The sequence below is a fragment of the Dromiciops gliroides genome, chromosome 2 (genome assembly GCF_019393635.1).
Source record: "Dromiciops gliroides isolate mDroGli1 chromosome 2, mDroGli1.pri, whole genome shotgun sequence".
Lineage (NCBI taxonomy): Eukaryota > Metazoa > Chordata > Mammalia > Microbiotheria > Microbiotheriidae > Dromiciops > Dromiciops gliroides.
Window position 1 is genome coordinate 470,266,463 of NC_057862.1, and position 12,430 is coordinate 470,278,892.

The window sequence follows — 12,430 nt, forward strand, 5'->3', positions numbered from 1 at the left end:
GAAATAACACAACATGTTACAGATATGAGCATATGCAGAATAAATACAAAATCATTGTTAAATAAAGGGAGGATGGGAGGGAGGAAATTAGCAGCTGGATGATCAGGAAATGCTTCATTTAGAAGGTGTAGAAGGTGCTAGAGGTGTACTTTAAAGAAGGAGGATTCTGGGAAGCAGAGCTCTACAAGTCAAGTATTATGTGCCATGCTTTGCACTAAGCACTGGAAATACAAATATAAAAAGCCCCCAAGAAGCTTGCATTCTGTCACGGGAGAAATAGGTGGTGGGGGTCCTTAGGTATTCCTCTTTAAAGAATTACACCCTCCCACACACAATTCAATTAGAATAAAATAGTCTTTTATTTGGGCCCTAGAGAAAAGGATCCGGAGAGAAGTCAAAGACTTCCCTCAAGGGGAAATAGTTCAGAGACGTGATTCTCTGAGATACCTATCTCCACGAACAAAAGAAAGGCCAAAGTTTTTTTTTTAATTTAAATTAAAATTTTTTTTTCAAAGCTTTTATAGATGGTAGATGGGGTGACCATCTGACTGTGGAAAGTTCCCTTTGGGAGTGGGGAAGGTTTGAATGAGAGATGGTGGTCCTGACTTCTGGAGTTATCTCTGTCCCCTGGCACTGATCAGACATCCGCTATACCCATTGGGATTATCTTCTCCCTTCTCAAGGTGTGTCCATCCTTTAGTTTAGCTTAAAGTTTAGTTTAAACTTTAATAGTCCCAAATTCCTAGATAGGACCCAAACTCATATCAATTCTAAAGGAGGAATGAATACAACACATAAAAGGAAGCTGGAAAGGGAGTAAGTGGAAATAAAGAATGCCCCTGCACAGAGAGGAGAGAAAGGCAGGTAAGCAACCTGGAGAGGAATGAAGAAGAGAGGCAAGGAGGGAAGGTATTCTAGGCATGAAGAATGTTTAGTGTAAAGTCATAGAGCTGGAGGATGGAGTCCTGTGTGTGGAGAGAGAAGGCCAGTTTGGCTGGGGTGTAGAATGTGTAAAGGGGAGTAATGTGTATGAAGAGGATGGAGCCGGAGATTGAGGCCAGGCTGTGAAAGGTTTTAAAAGCCAAACAGAAAAGTTTCTATTTGCTCCTCTCGGCAATGGAGAGGCGCTGGAGTGTATGGAATTAGGGGAGTGCCGTGATCTGATCCCTAATAGAATGCTCATGCAATAGTAAAGGCAAGAAAAAGGGAGGAGAGAACCAGGACTAAGGTGATGGTAGTTGGAGTGTAAGGGGATGGATAGGAGAGGAGTTGTGGATGTCAAAACAAAATGATTTGGCAATTGATTGGTTATGTGGGTTGAGAGAGTGAGTGAGGAATCAAGGATGGCAGTGAGGTTAATATTAATCTCCAAAGACTGATGATTCTTCATGATAGAAACAGGGACGTTTAGAAGGGTGGATTTTGGGGGAACAATCATGAATTCTGTTTTGGACCTGTTGAGTTGGAGATGCCATATGGCAACGGTTTGAAATTTCCAGTGGGAAACTGGTGTTGAGAGATTGAAGCTCAAGGGAGTCAGATAACCAGGATTTATTAAGTACCCACTATGTGTCAGGCACTGTGTGGCAGGGATGAAGGTCCAACAAAGGACAAAAAGAAGGAGCAGTCAGGAGGAGAAGCAGTAAAGGGAAGTGTTTTGAAAACCTAGAGGGAAAAAAATATCAAAAAGAAGAGGGTGATCAACAGTGCTAAAGGTTTCAGAGAAGTCTTTGGGGGGGGGGCAGGGCAATGAGGGTTAAGTGACTTGTCCAGGGTCACACAGCTAGTAAATGTCAAGTGTCTGAAGTTGGATTTGAACTCAGGTTCTCCTGAATACAGGGCTGGGGCTTTATTCACTGCTCCACCTAGCTGCCCTCAGAAAAGTCTTAAAGCATGAGGATTGAGAAAAGGCCATTAGATTTGGCAATGAAATCATTAGTAATTTTGGAGAGAGCAATTTCAGTTGAATGATGAGGTCAGGAGTCAGACTGTACAGAGTTCAGAAAAAGAATTAAATAAGAGGAGATGAAGTAGAGGCACCTATTGTAGAAAACTTCAAGGAGGTTAAATGCAAAAGGGAGGAGAGATATGGTGCAATAGCTAACAAGAATGGACAGATCAAGTGAAGGTTTTGGGGGGATGGAGAGACATGAGAATGTTTTGTTGTTGGTCCTTTGTTCTCAAAGAGGACCATGACATCAGGAGGTGATGTCCTGAATTGCAATGAATTGAATTTAAGGGAGGGAGGACTGTGTAAGGTCACCAACCTCACTCTCTCCTCCAGAGCCATCTGGGTCCAGTGACAAGATACATATCAGGATGACTGGAGATGACTCCAATTGTTTTTTTGTTTTTTGGGGTTTTTTTGACCCTGAATGTTTTTAAGGCAATTGGGGTTAAGTGACTTGCCCAAGGTCACACAGCTAGTAAGTGTCTGAGGTGAGGTTTGAAATCAGATCTTCCCAACTTCAAGACCAGTGCTTTATCCACCATGCCACTTAGCTGTCCCATGTTTCCAGTCAGTAGAGAAGTACCAGCAGATAAGAAATGATTGAAAATTAGAGAGTAGGGATGATGGAGGGGGTAATCTGGAGAAGACAGGATGGAATGGGATCAAGGGCATATATAGATGAGTTTGGCAAGGAGGAGGGCTACCTCTTCGTGTGAAATCAGTGAAGGAGAAGATAGTGGCAGAAGGCATATGAGTAATGTGAGATGAGGAACAGGGGAGAAGGAGTTCTCTGCCAATGGCCTCGATTCTGTTAGTGAAATATGAGGCAGGGTTCTTACCTTGCAAGGTAGAGGGAGAGGTGGAAGGACCAGCAGATTATGCCTAGATAATGGAATTTCAGAGTTCATGAACATGGATTTGGAACATGTGAGTGATGAGAAAGTCAAGGATGTGACCATATCTCTGTGTGTAGCTGTGGTGGGGTGGAGGACTAGGTCATGGGAAATGATTAAGTTGAGGAACTGGTTGAGTAGAGTGTTTGAGCGAGTATCATCAATACATATGTTGAAATTCCCTAGTATGAGGGCAGGCATTGTGGAGGAGAGAAAAACTGCACAAAACTCAGTGAGGAAGAAAGAAGTGTCCTGGAGGTCTGTAGCCAACAGCTCCCGGAACCACGATTGGATGATAAACATGGATTGAATGAACCTCAAAGGAAGAGAGGTTTCTGAGTGATAGTAGTAGAGAGAAGGCCCGGAAACAGCAATGGGCAGGGATTCGAGTTGGATATAAAGATCCTTAGAGGTGATACCTAAGCCCATGCATGGGAGTTTATGAGATCACCAAGTGAGAGAGTATAGAGAGAAAAGAGGAGATAGCCCAGGACAAAGGCTTGGCAAAACCTATAGTTAGATGGTGTGATATAGAGGGTGAGCCAGGAAAGGAACCTAAGGAGTGGAATAAGTGTGTTTATGCCATAGAGTAAGTAATGGAGTAAAGGAAACACTGGGTTTAATCAGATCTGAAGTTCAGCAGGGCTACTACACAGCAAGGAGTTTTTCTTGCTTGGCACATGTGGTTTTGAGTATTGACTATTCAAAGAACAAAGTTGGCTTCAAGAATTGGAGTAAGGGTCAAGAGCCTTCATTTCCCCAGCCCAGAAAAGCATGTGAGTTGATTTTCTTTTGATTGAGGGCCAGCTGCTATCATTTTAACCCCTCACTACTGCCAGGGCATGAGAGTGAGGAGCTGACACAGGATCTTCTTCTTACTCCTGTCAACTGGACTGAACCAGTCTCTAAAGTGTGGATGCCTGGAGCCAAACAGAGCAGCCTAGAGACAGAAAAATCAGGAATCAAACAGAAGTTCGAGGGAAATGGCTGCAAGCAAGGAGAGGCTATAGACACACGTGCCCCCTGCACCTAGTGGGAGTACCTGAGGCAGTGTGGGGAGATCTCAATACTTACACCAATAGCCATGCGGTGAAATGTAGTCCTGACAATGATGGGCAATAGAAACAATGAAACAAGTTTGATTATAGCAGGGCTTCATGGCCGGAACATGGGTACTTGTCTGAGCTTGTCCAAGCTCAGAGACTACCAGATGCTGGTCAAAGCAATACGATAATTGTGCGCTTTTGCAAGAGGGTGAGCGCAAAGAATTGTTGTTATGTCAAGTTAAGGGCCCAGTTTGATTGCTGGGCCTCATCTCTGGAAAACAGGGTGTATCCTAAAAATATCTTGACTCCTCTTCTAGGTCACCTTCCACAGAGCACTCTTTCCCAACCCTGCCTCTGTAAGCTGACTGTGTGGCCTTGATTGTGCTGCTCAGATATGGGCACCCATGTACCCTGATAGAGGAAATGGGGGGGTCCCCTCCCTGAGTATAACACTTGGTAGACAGACTAAGGGCATTGGGTTACTCTCGGCTATTCCACTTCCCCAAGTTCTTTCCCAAGGGGTCCTACTTCTTGGAAACTTTTCTCACCTGTTAGGTGGAGGTGACCAGAGCCTGGTCTTTCCACAACAAAACTGACCTCAGATGTTCATATCTTTCTTCCCCCATAGGGTTTTCTGATAGAGAGTAAATTGCTGAGCCTTCTCTATCCCCTCGAGAGGAACGAAAGCTGTCTCCTGAAGCTAGACTCCATCTTTGCTGTGAGTTCTGAGGCACTTTTGGGAATTTAATGAAAATAGCTAGAAGCTTAAATCAGAGGGAAAGGAACAACTTGTTTTTGTTTTTGTTTTTGTGGGGCAATGGGGATTAAGTGACTTGCCCAGGGTCACACAGCTAGTAAGTGTCAAGTGTCTGAGACTGGATTTGAACTCAGGTACTCTTGAATCCAGGGCCAGTGCTTTATCCACTGCGCCACCTAGCTGCCCCCAAGGAACATCCTTTTTGACACTCCTGTTAGCCCCTAGAAGGAGGTAGGGCTGGGTACAGAGACTTCCTAGTGTTCCCCAACTTATCTTTCTCCTTTATTGCCCTGTACTCAACTAAATGACCCAAGGAACCCTAAAACTTCCCCAATCTCTAATACTCTTCAAGGGATTTCTGATTCCTTCTGTGACCATAGCTGCTTCTCCCTACCTCAAATACATTTCTTTGGACTTTCCTCCTATCTCAGAGTTGCACATTGTATCTTCTGTTTTTCTTAACCACTCTAGTCCTTCAGGAATATCCTGCTGGTCCAGCCCAGCTAGCTGTCTCCATCCATTAGGGACTGGATCCATGTTGCCCTTGGCATCCATAAAGTAAGAGCCTAGGAGGGCAGGCCCCCACTAGGACAGAGGTCCAGAGGCCAGTACTGTGATCCTTGAAGAGGCAAGAATGGCCACCATGTGATATCCTCTGAAATTCTGTTCTAGATTTGCTTCTCCCCTAGACTGCCAGAATAGCTTTGCCCATCTCTAGTTACTCCAGAATTAATGAGCTTCATAAAGTGTTAAATCTGGAAGGGACCCCCTCCTCCTCTTCACAAATGAGCAACTAAGGTGCAGAGGTGAGACCTAGGGTTGTACAGCACCTTAGTAGTGGAACAGGACTTGATCCTAGGTCTCCTGATCCAGAGTCCAGTATTCTTTCTTTCTTTCTTTCTTTCTTTCTTTCTTTCTTTCTTTCTTTCTTTCTTTCTTTCTTTCTTTCTTTCTTTCTTTCTTTCTTTCTTTCTTTGTGGGGCAATGAGGGTTAAGTGACTTGCTCAGGGTCACACAGCTAGTGTCAAGTGTCTGAGGCAGCATTTGAACTCAGGTACTCCTGAATCCAGGGCTGGTGCTTTATCCACTGTGCCACCTAGCTGCTCCTTGGTATTCTTTCCATTATACTATATGGTCCCCAGCCACTTCCTTCTTTTTTTCTCACTTCATCCTTTATCCTTTCCAAACTCACTCGATTTTTGAAGTGCTAATGTTGATTTCATAGGTCTTAATGTTTTTCATTAAGATTTTTATGTCATATTAACGTTATTGCAATCAATCCCAACTAGCCAAGTATAACCCTTGAAAAAAGAGATGATGTCTTCTCTTTGTGCTGTTTAGTACTGTGGGGTTTTAGGTAGAGCTTAGTAGCTTCTGCAAGGAATATTTCAACTCTGCTCTGGGGCGGTAGGCCAATATTCCTTGGCATCTAGACAGGACACTTAAGCAGCTCTTTGGCTTTATTTCCCTTTAGGCCCTTGGGATCGAAAATGAAGATGATGTTTATGCACTGGTGCAATTCTTCCTTGACTTTCAAGCCAGGAGGATGTCCGCTTTCCAGGTAAGATGAAACTGAACAAGGGGAATGGTTTTGTGGTCTTTGCTGAGAGGATGTGGATTTGGTCAGGTCTGTATTCCATCAATAGATTGGTTTTTGTTTTTTGTTTTTTTTCAGGGCAATGGGGGTTAAGTGACTTGCCTAGGGTCACACAGCTAGTAAGTGTCAAGTGTCTGAGGCCAGATTTGAACTCAGGTACTCCTGAATTCAGGCCCGGTGCTTTATCCACTGCGCCACCTAGCCGCCCCCAATAGATTGTAAGCTTAGTGGAAAATGTAGTCATTCCCCTCTCGCTTTCTTTTTGCGAAGGAGTTAGCTCTTCTTTAGTGATTAATGTCTACAGGTGTTATCCTCATTCTACAGGAGGACAAATCCAAGCTAAAATACACTGCTGCTAGTAGTGAGTGGCAGAACTTGGTTTAAGACTCAGTTTCATCTTGCTCTATTGAGTTCCTTGTCCTCTTCTTAATTCTCAATCTCATTTGTTCCATAGCCATTCTTTGGAGGGGAGGCAATGCAATCTGCATACATGTCTACATATATACATACATATGTAGACATATAAATTCATATATACACACATATAATTAAACCTCCCAACCTGAAGTTTCAAAGAGATGTTGTGTTGAAAATCCTTTCAATCCCCCCCCCCTTTTTTTTAAAGGGATTGAATGTTAAAGGGCCCACATGTAAGAAACTGGTTGTGCCTCAAAACATTGTTGGGCCAACTAATTGCTAGATGGGCCTCTTCATAGCCAGTAGTAGATAGGAAAGGCAGGACAGTCTAGAGGTGTTAGGCTGCCTCTTAACTCTGAGTAGACCCTATTAGTCATTACTAGCCTTGGTAAAAAGAAGGAAAAAAAAGTCCATTAGTGTCTGTAGGGGATGGGAGCCAAGATCAGTTATCCTTTTTTCACTCAGCCGATGAGACTGCATGTCTTTTAGCTGACAAGACTGGAATCTGGGTAAGTTTGGCATGGCCTTCATCAACTGAAAGATGAAGTGTTGCTTTGGCAACTTGTGGGGTTTCCAGGGGTTCAGAGGAAGGGCCCTGGGGGCATTTGTAAAAGTAGATTTGGGACAAGGATCTATAAGTAGTTGCTTCAGGTGCTTGAATTTTTCTGGATGGATGTAAGCCATAAAAATATATGTGGAAGGCCAGGGTGGAACTAGCTCTGGATGAATATCACTTGTGGGCAGGTATATGATTGAATGGATGGCTTAAGCCACCTTCACTGATGCTGTAAAAATAGCTGATACTCACTGAAGTGTGGCTTTACACAGCTTGTTTATCTAGTTGACATTTAACAGGCACATCCTTCGCTCCTGCCACCTCCTCTCCCCTCTCTCCCAGCCCTCCTCTCTTCTTCCACTCTGGTTATTTCTTCCTTTCTATAGTCACTTTCCTCTGCTTATCTACTGATCTCATCATTTCTATCTCCTCTCCTTCTTCCTTCCCAAAATTGTGATAACATCCCACCTTTTCTTTGGTCCTTTGTGTCCCATTCTCTACAGAACCTAGAGGGTCTGCCTCCAGGTCTGGAGACTGAAAAGACCACCATCAAAAAGGAAAACAATGTCCCGGAGGACTGCCGAGACCCACAACACCTTCTCCATTCTGCGCTCATTCATCCTAATGATGTTCTCAAGGCCCTGGAGGCTTATGTTATTAGTCAGCAGAAACTCAGGTGGGCTTAGGTGTCTTGAAATGGGGTGAAAAGCAGCCTGAGTTGTGGGTGAAAGTTCAAGTGGGTGCCTGGAGTAAAAGAATCTGGCTATGGCCAGTTCCTGATTAGTAGGAATAATGAATCCTGTTGCATTATTCAAATCTGTATATTTGAACTTGTATTATTCAAAGTTACATATAAAATGCAGAAATTGGTTACATCTCAATGGAAATAGGTGATGAAAATTCTAAGACTGCTTTATGGGATGTATTGTTTGTACTAATTAGCACCTAGCTATACATATGGGGGAATAAAGGATTCAAAAGTAGGGCCAGAGCAATTCTTTTTTTTTTTTTTTTTTAGTGAGGCAGTTGGGGTTAAGTGACTTGCCCAGGGTCACACAGCTAGTAAGTGTTAAGTGTCTGAGGCCAGATTTGAACTCAGGTACTCCTGACTCCAGGGCTGGTGCTCTATCCACTGTGCCACCTAGCTGCCCCTCAGAGCAATTCTTATAGAAACCTTTTTTTTTTTTTTTTTTTAAAGAGCATTGGGTGGAACGGTGGTTTTAATGCCTGGAAACGTGTCCTGTAGAATAGAGGAAGAATGTATTGTCTTGGGAGTCAGAACATGAGCAGTGCTTTAAGAAGGAGAGGGGAAATGAAGGGTGAAAGGGAATCTCGGGATGTCTGCACCCTTTGTGGCCAACAGAGCCCCTAGATAAGCGTTGCAAAGAAGAGAGAGGAGTTCTATTGCTACAGCTGGTTTCCGGTATCCCAACGATACCTTCCTTGCTTTTTCCTTTTGCTAGCTATAAGCATCCGATTGTAGCACTAAGGAACCTTTGGGAAGACTGGAAGCCAGTGGCCCATAGCTCTAAGATGCTCTAGTGATCAGTCCAGTCCCCTTGGCTATAAGCAGCAAAACTGGTTAAATAAAATAACAAGTTAGTGAACTGAATGCCGACGATACATTTGTAGAAAGAAAAAGTATGTTAACCCCCCAGGAAAAATTAGACTCACTTTACTACAAGAGATGCCCATTGTCTCCCATCATTTCTTTCTTATATAGTAATGCACTTGAATGAGGAGGCTGTGGGTGGCAAGAAGCAAAAGACTTCCTATCGTACAGGGCCAGGGGCTTGGTGCTATGAGGTAGGCATATCTGGGAACTAGTGCTGTTTATCCTTTAGGGAATCTCCAATGCCATTAAAAATCGTGACACGCAGAGAGATACGGGATGACTCCAAGGACTCAGAATACTGGGAGGCCCTATGTTACATCATCCCTCTCCAGAGACAGAAGCTGTGGGATGCGCTGATTGACGCCTTCCAGAAGTACCAGTGAGTACATGTACCCTGGGGGATCCTCCTCCCCCTTCCTTAGCACTGTCCAGCTCTGAAGAAAATGGAATTAAGACCTGGAGCTGGAGAGTCCAATCACCACATCCACGGGCTCCTTAGTCTGAAGGAAGTTTTAGATGAAAATGCTGCATTTAAGTGGAAAGGGGAGCCTCTGGTGGTACAATGGAAGATGGCACTCGCCCAGTCATGGCTTCACGTTCAGTTCTCTTAGTCCTTCGTTCAGATTCCTTGCAAGTGGCGGAGTCACTTGCCTTTGAATTTTGCTGGTTTAGGGAAGCTACACTGGTGGTGGCTGGGTGATCAGGAGCAAGTGCAGCCCTAAAAGCATGGTCCTATGTTCCCAATACATGGAATCTTACCTCTAGGTAGAACATTCCTTCCCCCGCAATGATCTGAAAGCTATCCAATGACAATGAAAGCCTACCAGACTCAGTGTTGGAGGAGAGAGGCGCTTGGAAGTAATTTAATAATAATAATAATAATAGTTTTTAGAAAGTGCTTTGAATTTTGCAAAGTGCCTTACAGATATTATCTCATTTGATCCTTTTTTTTTTTTTGAGGGGCAATGGGGGTTAAGTGACTTGCCCAGGGTCACACAGCTAGTGTCAAGTGTCTGAGGCCGGATTTGATCTCAGGTACTCCTGAATCCAGGGCCGGTGCTCTATCCACTGCGCCACCTACCCGCCCCCCATTTGATCCTCTCAACAATTCTGAGAAGGTGCTATTATTAGAATCCCCATTTTACAGATGAGGAAACTGAGGCAGAGCAACTTGTCTAGGGTCACACATCTAATAAGTGTTTGAAGCTGGATGTGAACTCAGATCTTCCTGGATCCGAATCCAGTGTTTTATCCACTGCACCACGTAGTTGCCAAACAGACCATTAACCGGCTTTCCCTTTTTGTCGAGAAAGCAACATCCTCACCCAGCGGGCCAAGCTGCTGAATGACAACGAGTTCCTTGAGCAGCAGAACACAGAGCTGCAGATGCTGCTGCAGCAGTATATTGATTCCAGGGTAAGCTGGACCATGGGGACCAAATGGGGAGGGGGGAGGAGAGGGGAGAAGACTGGTCCAATGATGCCAGAGGAGGGAGACAGGAAATGGGTGGGCGGTGGGACCCGAGGAGGAGGAAGCCCTTGAGGGATGGGAGCTTGGAGGGCTGGCAAAGCCACACAATATCATCTCTGTCTTGGGAAAGCGGTGGAATGAACACTGCATGACTCTCTCCTCATGGAGCCTCTTACTCTCCCTGGCTCCCTTGGATGCTCAACTCAAGCCCAGCCTCCCACAGCACTCCTTTCCTGGTCTCCTCCTCCCTGTATTTGTTTTGGATATACTTATTTATTCCTGAACATTTTGCTTCTCCAGATACAATGTAAATTCCTTGAGGGCAGGGACTTTTTTTTCCTTTTCTTCAAATTCCTTGAGGGCAGGAAGGAGCAAGGTGCCTGACTTTTGCAGTTGACTAATGTATAGTTGATTGACTTCCCTCTCTCCCTCTTAAAATAGATTCTGTTAGATAAAATGAGCTCATGTATGGAAAATGCTTTGCAAGCCTTAAAGCTCTGTATTAATGCTAGATATAATGATGAGGGTGATGACGTCCCCCTTGATGTAGGTGTGTTTTGATTCTTTTCATCAGAGGGAAATCCTTCTTGCCAGTAGTTTAGTTCACTTAGGAACTGGTTGGAAGAATCATCAATCCAGGGTTACCAGGCTGTCCAAACCAACGTAGAATCATAAGACCCTCAGATCTGGGCAGAGATCTCAGAGGTCATCTCATCCAACCCCTCTCTAGAGCATGAATCCTATCCACAACATCCCTAAGAAGAGGTCTCTGTTTGAGGATCTCTTGTTGTTTAGTCGTTTCAGTCAGGAAACGTCTTCCGGACCCCATTTGGATCTTGGCAAAGATACTGGAGTAGTTTGCCATTCCCTTCTCCAGCTCACTTTACAGACAAGGAAACTGAGGCAAACAGGGTTTAGTGACTTGCCCAGGGTTGCACAGCTAGTGTCAGGCTGGATTTGAACTCAGGTCTTCCTGACTCCAAGGCCTGTGCTCTATCCACTGTGCCACCTAGCTGCCCTTTGAGGATGTTCAGTGAGGGGAGCACATTCTTGGGCAGCTCTCATTGTTCAGGCAGTGCCTGAACCAATAAGCTGCAGAAATCTCTTTCCGAGCCCTGAACTCCTCAAAAGGAAACCTCTCCCACTCACAACAGAATTTTACTTCATATTCCCTCTTTTCATCTGTGGCAGTGGTGCTGCTGGCGTGGGAGTGTTATAATAGCTTTAAATTAATCCAGCCACACTTGGTCAGACATTTGCCGGTCTGTATGAGTTATTTTTCCACCAACGTGTCCTATAAGGATTGGGAGCAGAGGAGGGAGGAAGGGGAACAAGCACCCCAGAAAGAAAGGTTCACAACTTTGATGGAGGCCGAATCTACAGGTGGATGTAACTAAAGCTAAAGGAGGAGTGTGATCTTACAAAAAGAAAGCCTTGGCAGAGTACATGATCATGCCCTTGGCATTCTAATGTCCAGACAACAGAAGTGAAGGCCAAAGGAGTTGGGGCATGTCCTAGAAATGGGCAGCCCAAGCAATGCCAGGTCCAACTGATGTGTACCACCTGGTCCCAAGATGGGAATGGTAAGAAGATCCGAGAGGAGTCACTTAAGGATAAATAGCACATGGGGGCAGCTAGGTGGCTCAGTGGATAAAGCACCAGCCCTGGAGTCAGGAGGACATGAGTTCAAAATCCGGCCTCAGACACTTGACAAGTACTAGCTGTGTGACCTTGGGCAAGTCACTTAACCCTCGTTGCCCCACCCAAAAACCCCACCAAAAACAACCACAAAAAAACAAACCAAAACAAGGATAAATAGTACAGCCTTTGTTTCTCTTTCTCTTTTTTCCCCAGATAAACGTTGAGTTACAAGTCCCTCCCACCCAGGTATTTCAAGCACCCATGAAATAGGAAATCCAGGGCCTCAGGTGGGTATGGTGGATGGATCCCAGGCTGGTGATGGGGCCCTGCTTCTCTGGGGACCATTACAGAACTGTTTGTTTAAACTTTCTGAAGCTCTTCTTTGTGTCTTGTTGCATGTTGATGCAAGTCACTGTGCATAGGGAATTAATAGCTTGCAGTTGCAATAAAAGTCTTTAAAAACTATGGCTGACTCTCTTTAAAGAAG

General features: G+C 44.6%; 1 protein-coding gene across 4 annotated transcripts in view; it reads left to right on the top strand.

Annotated features, from left to right (window-relative positions):
* The window catches only part of DRC1 (dynein regulatory complex subunit 1), a 52,612-nt gene extending 40,237 nt beyond the window's left edge, over positions 1-12,375 (top strand). For 2 of the 4 annotated variants that reach the window (XM_043986705.1, XM_043986706.1), the window contains 6 exons: positions 4,519-4,608; positions 6,122-6,208; positions 7,721-7,893; positions 9,062-9,211; positions 10,146-10,248; positions 12,157-12,375. In XM_043986705.1, the coding sequence (XP_043842640.1) occupies positions 4,519-4,608; positions 6,122-6,208; positions 7,721-7,893; positions 9,062-9,211; positions 10,146-10,248; positions 12,157-12,213 (660 nt within the window). In that variant the 3' untranslated portion in view covers positions 12,214-12,375. Of the gene's footprint in view, positions 1-4,518; positions 4,609-6,121; positions 6,209-7,720; positions 7,894-9,061; positions 9,212-10,141; positions 10,249-12,156 lie in introns of all 4 variants that reach the window. The other 2 variants (XR_006354919.1, XM_043986708.1) reach the window with 2 other exon arrangements.
* Positions 12,376-12,430: the final 55 nt, after the last annotated feature.